The following is a 19935-nucleotide window of genomic DNA, read 5'->3' on the forward strand; positions in this document are numbered from 1 at the left end:
TGGGTGGTGAGGGAGCGGCGGTGAAGGAGGCCCAGGACCTGCATGTCCTTGGCAGAGTGGGAAGGGAGTTGAAATGTTGGGCCACGGAGCGGTGGGGTTGATTGGTGTGGGTGTGTTAGGTTTTATTCGTAGAGGGATTGAGTTCTGGATCCACAATATCATGCTGCAACTATACAAAACGCTAGTGCAGCCACATTTGAAATATTGTGTACAGTTCTGGTCGCCATATTTCGGGAAGGATGTGGAAGCATTGGAAAAGGTGCAGAGGAGATTTACCAGGATGTTGCCTGGTCTGGAGGGAAGGTCTTATGAGGAAAGACTGAGAGATTTGTGTCTGTTCTCATTGGAAAGAAGAAGGTTAAGAGGGGATTTGATAGAGACATACAAGATGATCAGAGGATTAGATAGGGTAGACAGTGAAAGTTTTTTTCCTAGGATGATGACATCAGCTTGTACAAGGGGGCATAACTACACATTAAGGGGTGATAGATTTAAGACAGATGTCAGAGGCAGGTTCTTTACTCAGAGAGTGGTAAGGGCGTGGAATGCCCTGCCTGCCAATGTAGTTCACTCAGCCACATTAGGGAGATTTAAACAAAACTTGGATAAGCACATGGATAATTTTGGGATAGTGTAGGGGAACAAGCTGAGAATAGTTCACAGGTCGGTGCAACATCAAGGGCCGAAGGGCCTGTTCTGTGCTGTATTGTTCTATGTTCTATGTGTCCCGGAGATGTTCCCTGAAGTGCTCTGCGAGAAGGCGTCCAGTCTCCTCAATGTAAAGGAGACTGCATCGGGAGCAACGGATACAATAAATGACATTGGTGGGTGTGCAGGTGTAACTTAGATGGATGTGGAAGGCTCCTTTGGGGTGTATTTTCAGCATGAGTTCTTGTTTGGAGTCTGTCTGTGTCTTAGCCTGGAGTCAGACTGATTTTAGTTCCAAAGTAGGAGTTTATAAAATGCCATGTTTACTGATTGTCTACAGGTCGTGTCCTTTTTCAACAATGCAGACTCTTTCTGCAAGTACAAATCTGCAAATTCAAATTCAACACACAGATTTACATGGTGTGAGTGTGTGAGAGGGAGAGAGAAGAAGAGTGTGTGTGAGGGGTGAATGTGAGTGTGGAAGAGATAGAGAGTGTTTGTGTTTGTGTGTGTATGTGAATGAGACAGGGAAAGAGTGTATGTGCTTGTATAGGGGGAGAGTGTTTGTGTGTGGTGTGGGGAGAGTGTGGGGGGGAGAGTGTTTGTGTGTGTGAGTGAGAGAGATTGTGAGGGGGAGTGTGTGTGAGTGAGAGAGTGGGGGAGTGTGAGAGAGAGAGAGAGGGGGGAGAATGTTTGTGTGTGAGGGGGAGAGAGTGTGTGTATGTGTGTGAGAGAATGTGAGTGTGTGTGTGTGTGTTGTGAATGTGTGTGTGTGTGTGTGAGAGCCTGTGTGTGAGACCGAGTGTGTGTGTATATGTGTGAGAGAGTGTGTGTGTATGTGTGTAAGAGAATGTGTGTGTGTGTGAGAGAGAGAGTGTGTCTGTGAATATGTGTGTGTGTGAGAGAGAGAGAGAGTGTGTGTGTGTGTGTGTGAGAGCCTGTATGTGAGACCGAGTGTGTGTGTATATGTGTGAGAGAGTGTGTGTGTATGTGTGTAAGAGAATGTGTGTGTGTGTGAGAGAGTGTGTCTGTGAATATGTGTGTGTGTGAGAGAGAGAGAGAGTGTGTGTGTGTGTGTGTGAGAGCCTGTATGTGAGACCGAGTGTGTGTATATGTGTGAGAGAGAGTGTGTGTGTGTATGTGAGAGAAGAGTGTATATGTGTGAGAGAAGAGTATATGTGTGTGAGAGAAGAGTGTGCGTGTGAGAGAAGAGTGTGTGTGTGAGTGTGTGTGTGTAGAGGGTGTATGTGTGTGAGGAGTGTGAGCGTCTGTGTGTATGTGAGAGAGTGAGGGGGAGTGTGTGTGAGAGAGAGAGGGAGAATGTTTGTTTGTGTGTGTGTCTGTGTGTGTGTTTGAGAGGGGGAGAGTGTGTGTGAGAGAGAGAGTGCAAGTGTGAGAGAGAGAGAGTCATAGTCATAGCGATGTACAACATGGAAACAGATCCTTTGGTCCAACTCGTCCATGCCGACCAGATATTCCAACCCAATCTAGTCCCACCTGCCAGCACCCGGCCCATATCCCTCCAAACCCTTCCTATTCATATACCCATCCAAATGCCTCTTACATGTTGTAATTGTACCAGCCTCCACCACTTCCTTTGGCAGCTCATTCCATACACATACCACCCTCTGTGTGAAAATGTTGCCCCTTAGGTCTCTTTTATATCTTTCCCCTCTCACCCTAAACCTATGCCCTCTAGTTCTGGACTCCTTGACCCCAGGGAAAAGACTTTATCTATTTATCCTATCCATGCCCCTCATAATTTTGTAAACCTCTATAAGGTCACCCCTCAGCCTTCAATGCTCCAGGGAAAACAGCCCCAGCCTCTTCAGCCTATCCTTGGAGCTCAGATCCTCCAACCCTGGCACCATCCTTGTAAATCTTTTCTGAACCCTTTCAAGTTTCACAACATCTTTCTGATAGGAAGGAGACCAGAATTGCATGCAATATTCCAACAGTGGCCTAACCAATGTCCTGTACAGCCGCAACATGACCTCCCAACTTCTGTACTCAATACTCTGACAAATAAAGGAAAGCATACCAAACGCATTCGTCACTATCCTATCTACCTGCGACTCCACTTTCAAGGAGCTATGAACCTGCACTCCAAGGTCTCTTTGTTCAGCAACACTCCCTAGGACCTTACCATTAAGTGTATTAGTCCTGCTAAGATTTGCTTTCCCAAAATGCAGCATCTCACATTTATCTGAATTAAACTCCATCTGCCACTTCTCAGCCCATTGGCCCATCTTGTCAAGATCCTGTTGTAATCTGAGGTAATCCTCTTCACTGTCCACTACACCTCCAATTTTGGTGTCATATGCAAACTTACTAACTGTACCTCTAATGCTGGCATCCAAATCTTTGATGTAAATGACAAAACGTAGAGGACCCAGCACCGATCCTTGTGGCACTCCACTGGTCACAGGCCTCCAGTCTGAAAAACAACCCTCTACCACCACCCTCTGTCTTCTACCTTTGAACCAATTCTGTATCAAATGGCTAGTTCTCCCTGTATTCCGTGAGATCTAACCTTGCTAATCAGTCTCCCATGGGGAACCTTGTCGAACGCCTTACTGAAGTCCATATAGATCACATCTACCAGTCTGCCCTCATCAGTCATCTTTGTTACTTCCTCAAAGACTCAATCAAGTTTGTGAGACATGATTTCCCATGCACAAAACCACGTTGACTATCACTAATCAGTCTTTTCCTTTCCAAATACATGTACATCCTGTCCTGCAGGATTCCCTCCAACAACTTGCCCACCACCGACGTCAGGCTTACTGGTCTATAGTTCCCTGACTTGTCCTTACCACCTTTCTTAAACGGTAGCACCACATTAGCCAACCTCCAGTTTTCCGGCACCTCACCTGTGACTATCCATGATACACATATCTGAGCAAGAGGCTCAGCAATCACTTCTCTAGCTTCCCAAGAGTTCTCAGGTACACCTGATCAGGTCCTGGGGATTTATCCACTTTTATGCGTTTCAAGACATCCAGCACTTCACCATCTATTGTGTGTGTGTGTGTGTCTGAGACTGTGTGTGTGTGACAGAGTGTGTGTCTATGTGAGAGAAAGAGTGTGTGTGTGTGAGAGAGTGAGAATGTGAATGTGAGAGAATGTGAGAGAGAGAGAGTGTGAGTGTGTGAGAGAGAGAGGGTGTGAGGGTGAGAGTGTGAGAGTCTGTGTGTCTGTGTGTGTGTGAGAGAGAGTGTGTTAGAGAGAGAGAGTGAGAGAGAGAATGTGTGATAGTGAGAGTGTGCATGAGAGAGAGAATGTGTGTGAGAGAGAGGGACAGAGACAGTGTGAGAGTGTGTGTGAGAGAGAGAGTGCGCGTGAGTGTGATAGAGAAAGGGAGAGAGTGTGTGAGAGAGAAAGGGAGAGAGTGTGCGTGAGAGAGAATGAGAGCAAGAGTGTGCGTGTGTGTGAGTGAGTGAAAGTGTGCATGAGAGAGAAAGAGCGAGTGAAAGAGTGAGAGTGCGTGTGAGAGGGAGTGAGAGAGTGTACGTGTGAGAGGAGAGAGAGAGTGTGTGCGTGTGTGAGTGTGTGTGTGAAAGAGAATGTGTGTGTGTGTGTGAGAGAGAGCGAGGGAAAGAGACTGGGTTTGTGTGAGAGAGACAGAACAAAGAACAAAGCAAATTTACAGCCCAGGAACAGGCCCTTCGGCCCTCCAAGCCTGAGCCGATCCAAATGTACTGTCTAAACCTGTCGCCTAATTCCTAAGCATCTGTATCCCTCTGCTCCCCACTTACTCGTGCATCTGTCCAGACGCACCTTAAATGAATCTACCGTGCCTGCCTCTACCACCTCTGCTGGCAACACGTTCCAGGTACCTACCACCCTCTGTGTGAAGTACTTGTCACGTGTATCCACCTTAAACATTTCATCTCTCGCCTTGAACATGTGACCTCCTGTTATTGAATCCCTCACCCTGGGAAAAAGCTCATCACTATCCACCCTGTCTATACCCTTCATGATTTTGCAGACCTCAATCTCCTTTTTTCTTATGAAATCAATCCTAACCTACTCAACCTCTCTTCATAGCTCGCACCTTCCATACCAGGCAACATCCTCATAAACCTTCTCTGCACCCTCTCCAAAGCGTCCACATCCTTTTGGGAATAGAACTTAGAACAGTACAGCACAGAACAGGCCCTTCAGCCCACGATGTTGTGCTGACCATTGATCCTCATGTATAGACCCTCAAATTTCTGTGACCATATGCATGTCCAGCAGTCTCTTAAATGTCCCCAATGACCTTGCTTCCATAACTGCTGCTGGCAACGCATTCCATGCTCTCACAACTCTCTGTGTAAAGAACCCGCCTCTGACATCCCTTCTACACTTTCCTCCAACCAGCTTAAAACTATGACCCCTCGTGTTAGTCATTTCTGCCCTGGGAATTAGTTTCTGGCAATCGACTCTATCTATGCCTCTCATTATCTTGTATACCTCAATTAGGTCCCCTCTCCTCCTCCTTTTCTCCAGTGAAAAAAAGTCCGAGCTCAGTCAACCTCTCTTCATAAGATAAGCCCTCCAGTCCAGGCAGCATCCTGGTAAACCTCCTCTGAACCCTCTCCAAAGCATCCACATCTTTCCTATAATAGGGCGACCAGAACTGGACGCAGTATTCCAAGTGCGGTCTAACCAAAGTTTTATAGAGCTGCAACAGGATCTCACGACTCTTAAACTCAATCCCCCTGTTAATGAAAGCCAAAACACCATATGCTTTCTTAACAACCCTGTCCACTTGGGTGGCCATTTTAAGGGATCTATGTGCCTGCACACCAAGATCCCTCTGTTCCTCCACACTGCCAAGAATCCTATCCTTAATTCTGTACTCAGCTTTCAAATTCGACCTTCCAAAATGCATCACCTCGCATTTATCCAGGTTGAACTCCATCTGCCACCTCTCAGCCCATCTCTGCATCCTGTCAATGTCCTGCTGCAGCCTACAACAGCCCTCTATACTGTCAATGACACCTCCAACCTTTGTGTCATCTGCAAACTTGCTGACCCATCCTTCAATCCCCTCATCCAAGTCATTAATAAAAATTACAAAGAGTAGAGGCCCAAGGACAGAGCCCTGTAGAACACCACTCACCACTGACTTCCAGGCAGAATATTTTCCTTCCACTACCACTCGCTGTCTTCTATTGGCCAGCCAATTCTGTATCCAGACAGCTAAGTTCCCCTGTATCCCATTCCTCCTGACCTTCTGAATGAGCCTACCATGGGGAACCTAATCAAATGCCTTGCAGAAGTCCATATACACCACATCCACAGCTCGACACTCATCAACGTTTCTAGTCACATCCTCAAAGAACTCGAAAAGGTTTGTGAGGCATGACCTGCCCCTCACAAAGCCGTGTTGGCTGCATTTAATCAAGCAAGGTCTTCCAGATGGTCATAAATCCTATCCCTCAGAATCCTTTCTAACACCTTGCAGACGACAGACGTGAGACTGACTGGTCTGTAATTGCCGGGGATTTCCCTATTTCCTTTCTTGAAGAGAGGAATTACATTTGCCTCTCTCCAGTCCTCAGGTACGACTCCAGTGGAGAGCGAGGATGAAAAGATCTTCGCAAGTGGCGAAGCAATTGCATTTCTCGTTTCCCAAAGCAGCCGAGGACAAATCTGGTCCGGGCCTGGCGACTTGTCAATCTTAATGTTTGACAAAATTTTCAGCACATCAGCTTCCTCTATCTCTATCCATTCCAAGATGCACACCTGCTCTTCAAAGGTTTGTTTCTTTCATAAAGACAGAAGCAAAAAACTCATTTAGGACTTCCCCTACCTCCTCAGACTCCACACACAAATTCCCTATGCTGTCCCTGATCGGGCCTACTCTTTCTTTGACCATTCTCTTATTCCTCACATTATTGTAAAATGCCTTTGTGTTCTCCCTAATCCGTTCTGCCAATCCTTTCTCGTGCCCCCCTCCTGGCTCTCCTCAGACCATTTTTAAGCTCCTTCCTCACCTGCCTGTAATCTTCTAGAGCTGAGCTCGACCCTAGCTTCCTCCACCTTATGTAAGCTACCTTTTTCCTTTTGACGAGAAGCTCCACTGCTCTCGTCATCCAAGGTTCCTTTATCTTACCACTTCTTGCCTGTCTCAGAGGGACATATTTATTCATCACTCGCAACAACTGTTCCTTAAACAGTCTCCACATGTCTATAGTGCCTTTACCATGGAACAATTGCTCCAATCCATGCTTCCTAACTCATGTCTAATTGCATCATAGTTTCCTCTTCCCCAATTAAATATCCTCCCATTTTGCCTAATCCTCTCCTTCTCCATAGCTATGTAGAATGTGAGGCAGTTGTGGTCACTATCACCAAAATGCTCTCCCACCACAAGATCTGATACCTGCCCCGGCTCATTGCCGAGCACCAAGTCTAGAATGGCCTCTCCCCTCGTCGGCCTGTCAATGTACTGAGTTAGGAAACCCTCCTGAACACACCTTCCACAAACAGCTCCATTCAAATCTTCTGCTCGAAGGAGGTTCCAATCAATATTGGGAAAGTTAAAGTCACCCATTACAACAACCCTACTACGTCCACACTTTTCCAAAATCTGCCGACCTATGCTTTCTTCCATCTCCCTGCTGCTATTGGGGGGCCTGTAAAGAGGTGACTGCTCCCTTGCTGTTCCTAATTTCCACTCATACTGATTCGGTAGGCAGATCTTCCGCGACAGTGGAAGCTTCTGTAGCTGTGATACCCTCTCTGATTAGTAGTGCTACACCCCCTCCTCTTTTTCCCCCTTCCCTATTCTTTCTGAATGCTGTAAACCCTGGAACATCCAGCAACCATTCCTGCCCCTGAGAAACCCATGTCTCTGTTATGGCCACAACATCATAGCACCAGGTACTGATCCATGCTCTAAGTTCGTCATTTTTATTCCTGATACTCCTTGCGTTAAAGCAAACACACTTTAACTGATCCCTTGTTTCCTTCCCAGGAAAATCCTTCCCACTAGCTGGTCTACCTCTTGCTATTGCCTCATCTGCATCAACTCCCACCTCCAGTATACAGCTCAGGTTCCCACCCCCCTGCCATACTAGTTTAAACCCTCTCGAACTACTCGAGCAAACCTTCCACCCAGGACATTGGTCCCCTTCCAGTTCAGACTTAACCCGTCCTTCTTGTACAGGTCCCACCTTCCCCAGAAGGCATCCCAATTATCTACATATCTGAAGCCCTCCCTCCTACACCAGCTGCGCAGCCACGTGTTAAGCTGCGCCCTCTCCCTGTTCCTCGCCTCGCTATCTCGTGGCACCGGTAGTGAACTAGAGAACACTACTCTGTTCGTCCTGCTTTACAGCTTCCATCCTAACTCCCTGAAATCACTTTTTATATCCTCGATCCTTTTCCTGGCTATATCATTAGTGCCAATATGTAACAAGATTTCTGGCTGTTCGCCCTCCCCTTTTAGAACTTTATACACCCGATCGGAGACGTCCCGGACCCTGGCACCAGGGAGGCAACATACCTTCCGGGAATCCCGATCCTGACCACAAAATCTCCTGTCAATTCCCCTACCCCTACACGAGTACTTTTCTATTCTGCCCCCTTCCCTTCCATGCCACAGTGTCAGGCTCAGTGCCAGAGAACTGACTGCTATGGCTTTCCTCTGGTAGGTCATCCCCCCCAGCAGTATCCAAAATGGTATACTTATTGCTGAGGGGAATGTCCACAGGGGATCTCTGCACTGTCTGTCTGTCCCCTTTCCTCCCACTAACTGTAACCCATCTATCCTTGTCCTGAGCCTTAGGAGTGACCAACTCCTGGTAACTCCTCTCAATTACCCCCTCAGCCTCCCGAATGATCCGTAGTTCATCCAGCTCCAGCTCCAATTCCCTAACGCTGTTTTCAAGGATCTGGAGTTGGGTGCACTTCCCGCAGATGTAGCCAGCGGAGACATGTGCCATGTCTCCCACCTGCCACATTCTGCAGGACGAGCAAGCAACTGCCCTAGCATCCATACCCGACCTATCTGATATATATGGTCACTGCTTTCCTTCCCGGCTGCCCCTCTGGTCCTCGTCACTTCACCCGCTGCTCCCGCTCCTTCTGTGAAAGGGAAAACCCCGCTGTCCGCTACCGGTAAGTAATTTTTTAAAAAACTGCCTTACCTTAGCTCCAGTCTTCCGGGTTCGTCTTACCTCCGCTGCTGCTCGCTCTCAAAATATGGCATTTGGAATCGCCAGGATGCTGAAAATAATTTGTTTTACCTGTAACTTGCATCATGGTTCAGTCTGGTTCTGGCTATCCCAAAAGAAAACCACCGCTCATCACATTTGCGACTGGAAATTCCTGGACTGGTTTGTACTGTTGGTCTGGATCATGTCAGGGACTCCAGCCAGAAAACATTGCAAAAGCATAGGGTTAAATACAAGGTAATTGAACTTCTTGATTATTGTTCAATTGTTTGCTACTTCTATCAGACAGGTAGGCACATCTTTCAGGCTTGTAGCACAAGCCATTCGTATTCAGGCTGCTCCTAGAATTTTACTGCATTTGCATCCGTATCACACTTGGACATACTGAGCAAATTTGGCCGGTTTGGTCTTGCAGTCAGTGGCATGCTTCATTAACATTACTCTAGTCCCCGGGATGGGACCGGTTTAGGATGGCACAAGTCACTCATTCCATGATATTGATGATGAAGACTGAATGCTTCATTTTCAAAAGAACGAAAAGTTTCAACAAGTGGATGCTTTAAATTAAGGCTGGGGACAATCAGGAGATGATTCAAGTCCCTAGAGTGTGGAAACAGGCCCAACAAGTACACACCAATCCTACGAAGGAGAAACCACCTAGACCAATTTCCCTCTAATACACCTAACACTATGGGCAATTTCCCATGGCCAATTCACCTGACCTGCACATCTTTGGACTGTGGGAAGAAACCGGAGCACCCAGAGGAAACCCGCACAGACACAGGGAGAACGTGCAAATTCCACACAGACAGCCATCCAAGGCTGGCATTAAACCCGGGACCCTGGCACCGCGAGGCAGCAATGCCAACCACATAGCCACAGGGCTCAGCAGGTATACAGGAAGGAAATCCCAATTCTCAAGAAGGGTCAGTATGCCAGACATAGATTCTGCTCGGGATTCCGAGTAGAATCTAAGTTTTTTTATTATATAGTACGGTATTGTTCCTTTAACATTGTTTGTATCCTCCTCAACCTTCGTGGCTTTACATTGTTTTCTCATGTTATTTCTATTTTTTTGCATACATAACCATTCACAGCCACCTCCCCAACTTTTGGGAGTTTCATCTACCATATCTATCCCTATTCCCCAATCATATGCAAAATTTTTTCAACTGGCCAGTAATGTAGCTTTCCATTCTTTAATTAACAATGAATTAATGCAGTCATGTTTTATATTAGCCATTAATCAATATGACAGGTCACTGAGAATGTATGAAGAAATCCTGCCAATTAATGTTGATTCAGGCTAATCTAATTGATTTATTATAAATATTAATGATATAAATAATAATATATAATTATTAATAAATATTTATAATAATAAATAAAATAATCATTATCTGCAATTCAGGGTGGAAACCCAACAAGTGACTAAAACATTTAAAAACTGTACACTGCTGTTTTATCCTTCTTATTGCATCATTCTCTTCCCTTCTGTAGTTGATCTCCTTGCCTCTATTTTCATTTTAACCTCATTTAAACGATTTATTAATTTATGCTTGTCTAACTTTAAAGCCAGTTCCTAACTATACATTTTGGAATCTTACTTGTTATAATCTGAAAGCTGATTTTAGGATTTGAATTTTTAGCTAATCAAAAATTGCAAGAGGAGAATAACTAAATAGGTGATCTGTCTCATTCACTTGTCCTGGTCATTGTATCACATAACTGTGACATTATGGAGCTTGCTAACTCCATGAAATGGGGCAGTGATGCTACAAAAGAAATAATGATTGATATACCACCCTATTCCTCTATGTTTGGCTGTCCCTATTTTCCAAAGGTTGGAATGCTGGGTGACAGAAGTGCCTGCTTAAGTCAGACAGTAGTCCTTTTTCATCGTTAGGGACACCTAATGATACGGATAGAATTCAGCTTGAATTTTGGAGATAACACTGAGTGGAGTGGTACCAAGTGTACTTTATGGATTATTGAATGTGGATATATCTGAAGAAGATTATGGAAAATAAATTAAGTTTTCAATTATTTTTGTGGACATTGGAGGATCAACAGAGCTTAGTTCTCATTGTCTTGTTTTAAGAGCAGGTCTCCTCTGTGGTAATATATCAATGGTCATTCTTTTACAGTATATCTGAGTAACATACAACATCTTATTTTCTTATATAATTTATAAATATATATTTATATATAAATTGGAAATTCGTTTAATCAGTCTTTAATATTTAAAATGTAAAATGCATACAGTTCCCAACTTTAAAATCCACTATAACGACCCGGTTTTAGTCCCTTAATTTAAGTCCAAAATTAGTTTTCTTAAGTAGCCCTGACCAGTCATTGCTCAATTACAATGCTATAGGTCGTGAAATAATCAGAGCTGCCTTAAAAGGATTTGTCTATTCAAGTTAAAAAAAGCTATTAATGCATGAATAATGGCCGAATCCAAGGTCACAGATATTAACCATAGGATTTTTTTGATGATTTATTACAATTTAATGTTGAACTGAAACTTCAACTGTCATTGAGGGAGGGGATTTTCTGAATAAAGCTACGGCTTGCACATCATAATCACCAATGAAACTCAATAGTCTTAAAATTAAGTGGAAACAAACGAGTCTGAAACACAATAAAAAGGTTATAATGTTGTTTTCCTCCGTATTAAGCTGATTTGAAATTGAATAAGTTTGGCTTTTATGTAAAGATAAAAGAGATTAGTTAGAAACTGATAATAAGGCAGTCATGACCTGTAAAAACAGGAGTTAATATTTTATTTCATAATCACTGTAAAATCCTTAACCTTAAAAGAAATCATGTTAAATTTCCATAATAGAAATCAGATTTGAAACAGTCCCAGATCTCAAGCTCCAGGGAACAAAGCACAAACATTCATTCAATCACCAACAAACAAACCGCATCACAAAGGGTTAAACTTTCTATTAGCTGTCCAGCTCTTTTCTCTCTCTCTCTCTCTCTCTCTCTCTTTCACGCACGCACACACCATATCTCAGTTTTTAGCTTGGGAGTTTAGTCTAATAGATCCTGGCTGTGGCATCATTGCTTAACCAAGTGTAGGAGAATTGTTACCACTGGCCAGCCTTATCTTTTAATACATCAAGAAAGAATAACGGCCAGCCTCCATATTCCATAAGCAAAGAACAATCACCAAAACGAACAAAAAAGCAACAAAGCAAGCAATGTTGTTCCTGGACTACAGCAGTGAAGTTATTGGGAATTAAGTGGAACAGCTGGACATTCCAAAGACCGATCAGCCTATAAGGAAGAGTCTGAAATAGGAGCTGCAAAAAAAATTATATAATAATATTAAAAAAAAGCACCACTCATCTCAATCCGAGTTATCATTGTCTTCCTCATTAAAACTAAGGCCAACCATCGAATAGCGCAGTTCTGCTTGTTTACCAGTCACTGTGACTTCTTTTGTTTCTGTATTTATTTTGCTCGAGCACTTCACTTTTAAGAACCTCAACTGATTTCATCGCACCATTTGCAGTTAATTTATTCCCCAATTTGGTGGCAGTATCCTGTCGTGAGCGCAAAACTGATTCTTTGTGCCTCTCATCACAAAACTGTCACCATAGTCTAATTAACTCTTTCGTTCCCACTCCCATGTTATGTTGCTAAATCAATTGCTGAGCTGATTTAACCAATCAAACAGATTTAGGGATGCCTAATGATATTCTTCATCACCCAATGTTTTGTTTAGACTCGGACCTTTCAGGAAATTTTTCACATAATTTCTCTAACGATGATGAATCATCTGTTCTGTATATGTAAAGATATACTTCATTTTAAAGATACTTCAGTTTTATGGCAACTAATTTAAAAAATATTACTCCCCTGATCAAACTTCCACAGATGCTAATCAATTTCACATACCTTTTTATTATAAAATAACTTTCATTATAAAATATCGTGATATTTCTTTCTTTTGTTTTGAAAATAAATTTTTTATATCAAGGGTTCAGAAAAGATTTACAAGGATGTTGTCAGGGTTGGAGGATTTGACCTATAGGGAGAGGTTAAATAGGCTGGGGCTGTTTTCCCTGGAGCGTCGGAGGCTGAGGGGTGACCTTATAGAGCTTTATAAAATCCTGAGGAGCATGGATAGGGTAAATAGACAAAATCTTTTCCCTGGGGTGGGGGGAGTCCACCTGGATTGCATCTGGATGGGTATATGAATAGGAAGGGTTTGGAGGTATATGAGCCGGGTGCTAGCAAGTGGGACTAGATTGTGTTGCAATATCTAGTCGGCATGGACGAGTTGGACCGAAGGGTCTGTTTCCATGCTGTACATCTCTATGACTCTATGACTATAATAATAATCTATAATTAAATACCAAGAACCTCTTGCTCCCTGTAACTTCAAATATCAGGAGCCTCTTGCCCCCTGTAACCTCAAATTCGGGGCCTCTTGCGCCCTGTAACCTCAAATACCACGGGCCTCTTGCCCCCTGTAACTTCAAATACCAGGGGCCTCTTGCCCCCTGTAACCTCAAATTCGGGGCCTCTTGCCCCCTGTAACCTCAAATACCAGGGGCCTCTTACCATCCTGTTACTGTGCCATCTGCAACTACCCCTCTCTCGACATGCGGCTCTGGTTCCCATCCTCCTACCAAACTAGTTTAAACCCTCCCGAACCACACAAGCAAATCTCCCACCCAGGACATTTGTGCCCCTCCATTTCAGGTGCAACCCGCCCTTCATGTACAGGTACCACCTTCCCCAGAAGGTTTCCCAATGGTCTAGGTATCTGAAGCCCTCCCTCCTGCACCATCCTTGCAGCCACGTGTTAAGCTGCATTCGCTGACTGTTCCTCACCTCACTATCTCTTGGCACCGGTAGCAAGCCCGAGATCACTACTCTACTCATCCTGGGATGGGAAATCTTGGACTTTAAAGAAGGAGGCCATCTGGTGTGTTCTGTGGTGGAAGTGGTTCTCCTGGGAGCAGATGTGGCAGAGGCGGAGCAATTGGGAATACAGGATAGCATTTTTTCAGGAGGTAGGGTGGGAGGAGGTGTAATCCAGGTAGCTGTGGGAGTCTATGTTTGCAAAACAAATCAGTGTTGATTCGGTCATCGTTGATAGAGATGGAGAGGTCCAGAAAGGGGAGGGAGGTGTCAGAGATGGTCCAGGTGAATTTGAGGTTGAGGGAAATGTGTTGGTGAAGTTGATGAACTGTTCGATCTCCTTGTGGGAGCACGAGGTGGTGTCGATGCAGTCATTAATGTAGCGGAGGAAAAGATGCCAATGTAACTCCGGAAGATGGACTGTTCTACGTAGCTGACAAATTTAGGCATAGCTGGGGTCCATGGCTACCCCTTTCGTCTGGAGGAAACGGGACGATTCGAAGGAGAAATTGAGGGTGAGGACCAGTGGGAAAATGGCACACCCTTGGGAAAATCATGGTACTCGTAATGAAAAGTCCAGCACAGAACAGGCCCTTTGGCCCACGATGTTGTGCCGAGATTTAATCCTAATGTGAAATATAGTAACGAAACCTACGCACCCCTCAACTCACTGCTATCCATGTGCATGTCCAGCAGTTGCTTATATGTCCCCAATGACTCTGCTTCCATCACCACAGCTGGCAACGCATTCCATGCATTCACAACTCTCTGCGTAAAGAACCTACCTCTGATGTCTCCTTTATACCATCCTCCTAATATCTTCAAACTATGACTTCTCGTACCAGTCAATCCTGCCCTGGGGAAAAGTCTCTGGCTGTGGGCAAGTTGTTGGAGGGAACCCTGAGGGATAGGATGCACATGTATTTGGAAAGGCAAGGACTAATTAGGGATAGTCAACATAGCTTTCTGTGTGGGAAATTCTGTCTCACAAACTTGACTGAGTTTTTTGAAGAAGTAACAAAGAAGATTGATGAGGGCAGAGCAGTAGATGTGATCTATATGGACTTCAGTAAGGCGTTCGACAAGGTTCCCCCATGGGAGACTGATTAGCAAGGTTAGATCTCATGGAATACAGGGAGAACTAGCCATTTGGATACAGAACTGGCTCAAAGGTAGAAGACAGAAGATGGTGGTAGAGGGTTGTTTTTCAGACTGGAGGCCTGTGACCAGTGGAGTGCCACAAGGATCGGTGCTGGGCCCTCTACTTTTTGTCATTTACATCAATGATTTGGATGCCAGCATTAGAGGTACAGTTAGTAAGTTTGCAGATGACACCAAAATTGGAGGTGTAGTGGACAGCGAAGAGGGTCACCTCAGATTACAACAGGATCTGGACAAGATGGGCCAATGGGCTGAGAAGTGGCAGATGGAGTTTAATTCCGATAAATGTGAGATGCTGCATTTTGGGAAAGCAAATCTTAGCAGGACTTATATCCTTAATGGTAAGGTCCAAGGGAGTGTTGCTGAACAAAGAGACCTTGGAGTGCAGGTTCATAGCTCCTTGAAAGTGGAGTCGCAGGTAGATAGGATAGTGACGAAGGCGTTTGGTATGCTTTCCTTTATTGGTCAGAGCATTGAGTACAGGAGTTGGGAGGTCATGTTGCAGCTGTACAGGACATTGGTTAGGCCACTGTTGGAATATTGCGTGCAATTCTGGTCTCCTTCCTTTTGGAAAGATGTTGTGAAACTTGAAAGGGTTCAAAAAAGATTTACAAGGATGTTGCTAGGGTTGGAGGATTTGAGCTATAGGGAGAGGCTGAACAGGCTGGGGCTGTTTTCCCTGGAGTGTCGGAGGCTGAGGGGTGACCTTATAGAGGTTTACAAAATTGTGAGGGGCATGGATAGGATAAATATACAAACTATTTTCCCTGCGATTGGAGAGTCCAGAACTAGAGGGCATAGGTTTAGGGTGAGAGGGGAAAGATATAAAAGAGACCTAAGGGGCAACATTTTCATGCAGAGGGTGGTACGTGTATGGAATAAGCTGCGAGAGGATGTGGTGGAGGCTGGTACAATTGCAACATTTAAGAAAAATTTGGATGGGTATATGAATAGGAAGGGTTTGGAGGGATATGGGCCGTGTGCTGGCAGGTGGGACGAGATTGGTTTGGGATATCTGGTCAGCATGGACAGGTTGGACTGAAGGGTCTGTTCCCATGCTGTACATCTCTATGACTCTATTGACTCTATCTATTCCTCTCATTATTTTGTACACCTCGATCAGGTCTCCTCTCTTCGTCATTCTTTCCATACAGAAAAGTCCGAGCTTATTCAACTTTTCTTCATAAGGCAAGCCCTCCAGTCCAGGCAGCATCCTGGTAAACTTTCTTTACACCCCCTCCAAAGCCTCTGTATGTTTCCTATAGTAGGGCGACCAGAACTGGACACAGTATTCCAAGTGTGGTCTGACCAAGGACTTGTAGAGCTGCAGCAAAACCTCGCAGCTCTTAAACTCGATCCTCCTGTTAATGAAAGCCAAAACACCATATGCTTTCTTAACAACCCTATCCATTTCGGTGGCAACTTTGAGGGATCTATGTACTTGCACACCCAGATCCCTCTGTTCCTCCACACTGCCAAGAATCTTGTCTTTAATCCTATATTCAGCATTTGAGGTTGACCTTCCAAAATGCATCACTTCACATTTATCCAGGTTGAACTCCATCTGCCATTTCTCAGCCCAGCTGTGCATCCTGTCTATGTCGTGCTGCAGCCTGCAGTAGCCCTCTATACTATCGATGACACCTCCAACTTTTGCGTCACCGGCAAATTTACTAACCCACCCCTCAACCTCCTCGTATAAAAACTACAAAGAGCAAAGCTCTGCGGGACCTCACTCAACACTGACCTCCAGGCAGAATACTTTCCATCTACAACCACTCTCTGCCTTCTGTCAGCCAGCCAATTCTGAATCCAGATAGCCAAATCTCCCTGTATCCCATACTTCCTAACTTTATGAATGAGCCTACCATGGGGAACCCTATCAAATGCCTTGCTGAAATCCATATACACCACATCCACTGCTTGACCATCGTCAACCTGTCGTGACACCTTCTCAAAGAACACAATAAGATTTGTGAGGCATGACCTGCCCCTCACAAAGCCATGCTGACTGCCTTTAATCACACTATGCTTTGCCAAATAGTCATAAATCCTATCCCTCAGAATTCTTTCCAGAACTTTGCTGACCACAGACGCAAGACTGACTGGTCTGACATGGATTTCCCTATTACCCTTCTTGAAAAGAGAACAACATTTGCATCCTTCCAATCCTCTGTTACCACTCTCATGGAGAGTGAGGAGGCAAATATCCTCACCAGCAGCTTAGCAACCTCCTTTCTCGTTTCCCAGAGCAGCCTAGGATAAATCTGGTCTAGCCCTGGGGACTTATCAATCTTAATGTTTGCCAAAATTTCTAACACATCAACTTCATCAATCTTGATCTGTTCAAGACTGTGTCCCAGCTCCTCTAAGTTTTCATTTACAACAAGTTCCCTTTCCTTGGTGAAAACCAAAGCAAAAATCTCATTTAGGGCTTCCCCTATCTAGAACATAGAACAGTACAGCACAGAACAGGCCTTCAGCCCACGATGTTGTGCTGACCATTGATCCTCATGTAAGGTAAACCTCATGTACGAACTCTCAAATTTCTGTGACCATATGCATGTCCAGCAGTCTCTTAAATGTCCCCAATGACCTTCCACAACTGCTGCTGGCAACGCATTCCATGCTCTCACAACTCTCTGCGTAACGAACCCGCCTCTGACATACCCTCTATACTTCCGCCAAACAGCTTAAAACTATGACCCCTCATGTTAACAATTTCTGCCTGGGGAAAAAGTCTCTGGCTATCAACTTTATCTGTGCCTCTCAATATCTTGTACACCTCAAATAGGTCCCCCCACTTCCTTCTTTTTTTCAATGAAAAAAGTCCAAGCTCAGTCAACCTCTCTTCTTAAGATAAGCCCTCCATTCCAGGCAGCATCCTGGTAAATCTCCTCTGAACCCTCTCCAAAGCATCTATATCTTTCCTATTATAGGGCGACCAGAACTGGACGTAGTATTCCAAGTGGGGTCTAACCAAAGTTTTATAGAGCTGCAACAAGATCTCACGACTCTTAAACTCAATACCCCTCTTAATGAAAACCTAAACACCATATGCTTTCTTAACAACCCTGTCCACTTGGGTGGCAATTTTAAGGGATCTATGTACCTGCACCTCAAGATCCCTCTGTTCCTCCGCACTGCCAAGAATCCTGTCTTTAATCCTGTAATCAGCTTTCAAATTCGACCTTCCAAAATGCATCACTTCGCATTTAACCAGGTTGAACTCCATCTGCCACCTCTCAGCCCATATCTACATCCTGTCAATGTCCTGCTGCAGCCTACAACAGCCCTCTATACTGTCAACGATACCTCCAACCTTTGTGTCATATGCAAACTTGCTGATCCATCCTTCAATCTCCTCATCCAAGTCATTAATAAAAATTACAAAGAGTAGAGGCCCAAGGACAGAGCCCTGTGGAACACCACTCACCACAGACTTCCAGGCAGAATATTTTCCTTCCACTACCACTCGCTGTCTTCTATTGGCCAGCCAATTCTGTGTCCAGACAACTATGTTCCACTGAATCCCATTCCTCCTGACCTTCTGAATGAGCCTACCATGGGGAACCTTATCAAATGCCTTGCTGAAGTCCATATGCATCACATCCACTGCTCGACCCTCATCAACTTTTCTAGTAACATCCTCCAAGAACTCGATAAGGTTTGTGAGGCATGACCTGCCCCTCACAAAGCCGTGCTGACTGCATTTAATCAAGCCATGCTCTTCCAGATGATCATAAATCCTATCCCTCAGAATCCTTTCTAACACCTTGCAGGTGACAGACGTGAGACTGACTGGTCTGTAATTGTCAGGGATTTCCCTATTTCCTTTCTTGAAGAGAGGAATTACATTTGCCTCTCTCCAGTCCTCAGGTACGTCTCCAGTGGAAAGCGAGGATGAAAAGATCTTCGCAAGTGGCGAAGCAATTGCATTTCACGTTTCCCAAAGCAGCCGAGGACAAATCTGGTCTGGCCCTGGCGACTTGTCAATCTTAATGTTTGACAAAAGTTTCTGCTCAGATGAGTTGAATGGTTTCCTCTTGTACCATAGTGATTCTGCAATTCTGTTAATCATCGTTAATTTTCTGATACTTTATCACAAATTGATGGATTTATTGTATTCTATTGCACAGTCCCTTTATTTGTTTGGAGTGGGCAACATGCCAACTATGTTCAAGCAGTGCATAATTGTAGGACGTTACATGTGATTCTGCTATTGAATTACTTCTTGTTATCATTTTAGTTTAGATTTCTTTTGTAATTTTTGCTTTATTTTTCAATTCCTTCTTGTTGTCTAGGGTGAAAGACCCATACCCCCAGCTGGAAATACCCGAGGGAATGTGCCTGCATCTGAGCAGCAGTCGTTACCAAATGTCAGGTATAGGATGTGAAACCAAACAACTTGAATTTATGATGTTAATATAGTTCATTGCTCTTCATTTGGTTCTGAATTTCAAATGATTTTATGGCTTAATTTAATGTTGTAGAAAAGTATTAAAATGTGCAGCAAAATTTGTATGTGCTGAATTTGTTTTATGAAATTTTTTAATAATAAGCCATACTCATTATTCATATTTATCTGCAAATGTGCATGACTGAATGAGAATTCACCATATATATGATTTTAAGTCTACTTTGTCAAATAGTTTCTAGCCAATGATATTGAAAGCAGATACCATGAGTGGAGAGGCATGTTTTAGTCTGGAGCTATGGATAGTGTATTGGAAGGATTTATAGGTTAATATACAAAATGCTCTGAATAGACATTCCTGAGCAATCAAGTCCAGAAGTGGGACGCAGAAGCAAAACTCTATTCATTATGCCACAGCATCTCTTTGATAGTACAGTATCTATTTTTAAAAAGAAGGAAAAAGAAACTATCCTTCTTACTGGGTAAAATAGTGAAAAACCAAACCAAGTTTGTATTTTTTCCAAAATGGTTGTTTACAAACACAGTAAACATCAGGAAAGGAAATGTCCTTCTGGAAACGTCTCTTCATAGAGTTTAAGTACATTGAGTCTGTCATGTTGATGTTCTTAACTACCCAGATTTCAGAAGGTTGTT

General features: G+C 44.1%; 1 protein-coding gene across 6 annotated transcripts in view; it reads left to right on the forward strand.

The window, feature by feature from the left end:
- Positions 1-19935, forward strand: part of fbxo41 (F-box protein 41) — a 249303-nt gene that overhangs the window by 29302 nt on the left and 200066 nt on the right. For all 6 annotated transcript variants that reach the window (XR_015758748.1, XR_015758740.1, XR_015758746.1 and 3 more), the window contains exon 4: positions 19169-19248. Coding sequence is in view for 2 of the 6 variants with exons in the window: in XM_087992377.1 (XP_087848503.1) it covers positions 19169-19248 (80 nt within the window). In the remaining 4 variants the exon portion in view is untranslated. The remainder of the gene's footprint in view (positions 1-19168; positions 19249-19935) is intronic.

This window comes from Chiloscyllium plagiosum, unplaced genomic scaffold, assembly GCF_037043375.1.
Source record: "Chiloscyllium plagiosum isolate Xiang-an unplaced genomic scaffold, Cpla_swu_hap1 HiC_scaffold_1, whole genome shotgun sequence".
Lineage (NCBI taxonomy): Eukaryota > Metazoa > Chordata > Chondrichthyes > Orectolobiformes > Hemiscylliidae > Chiloscyllium > Chiloscyllium plagiosum.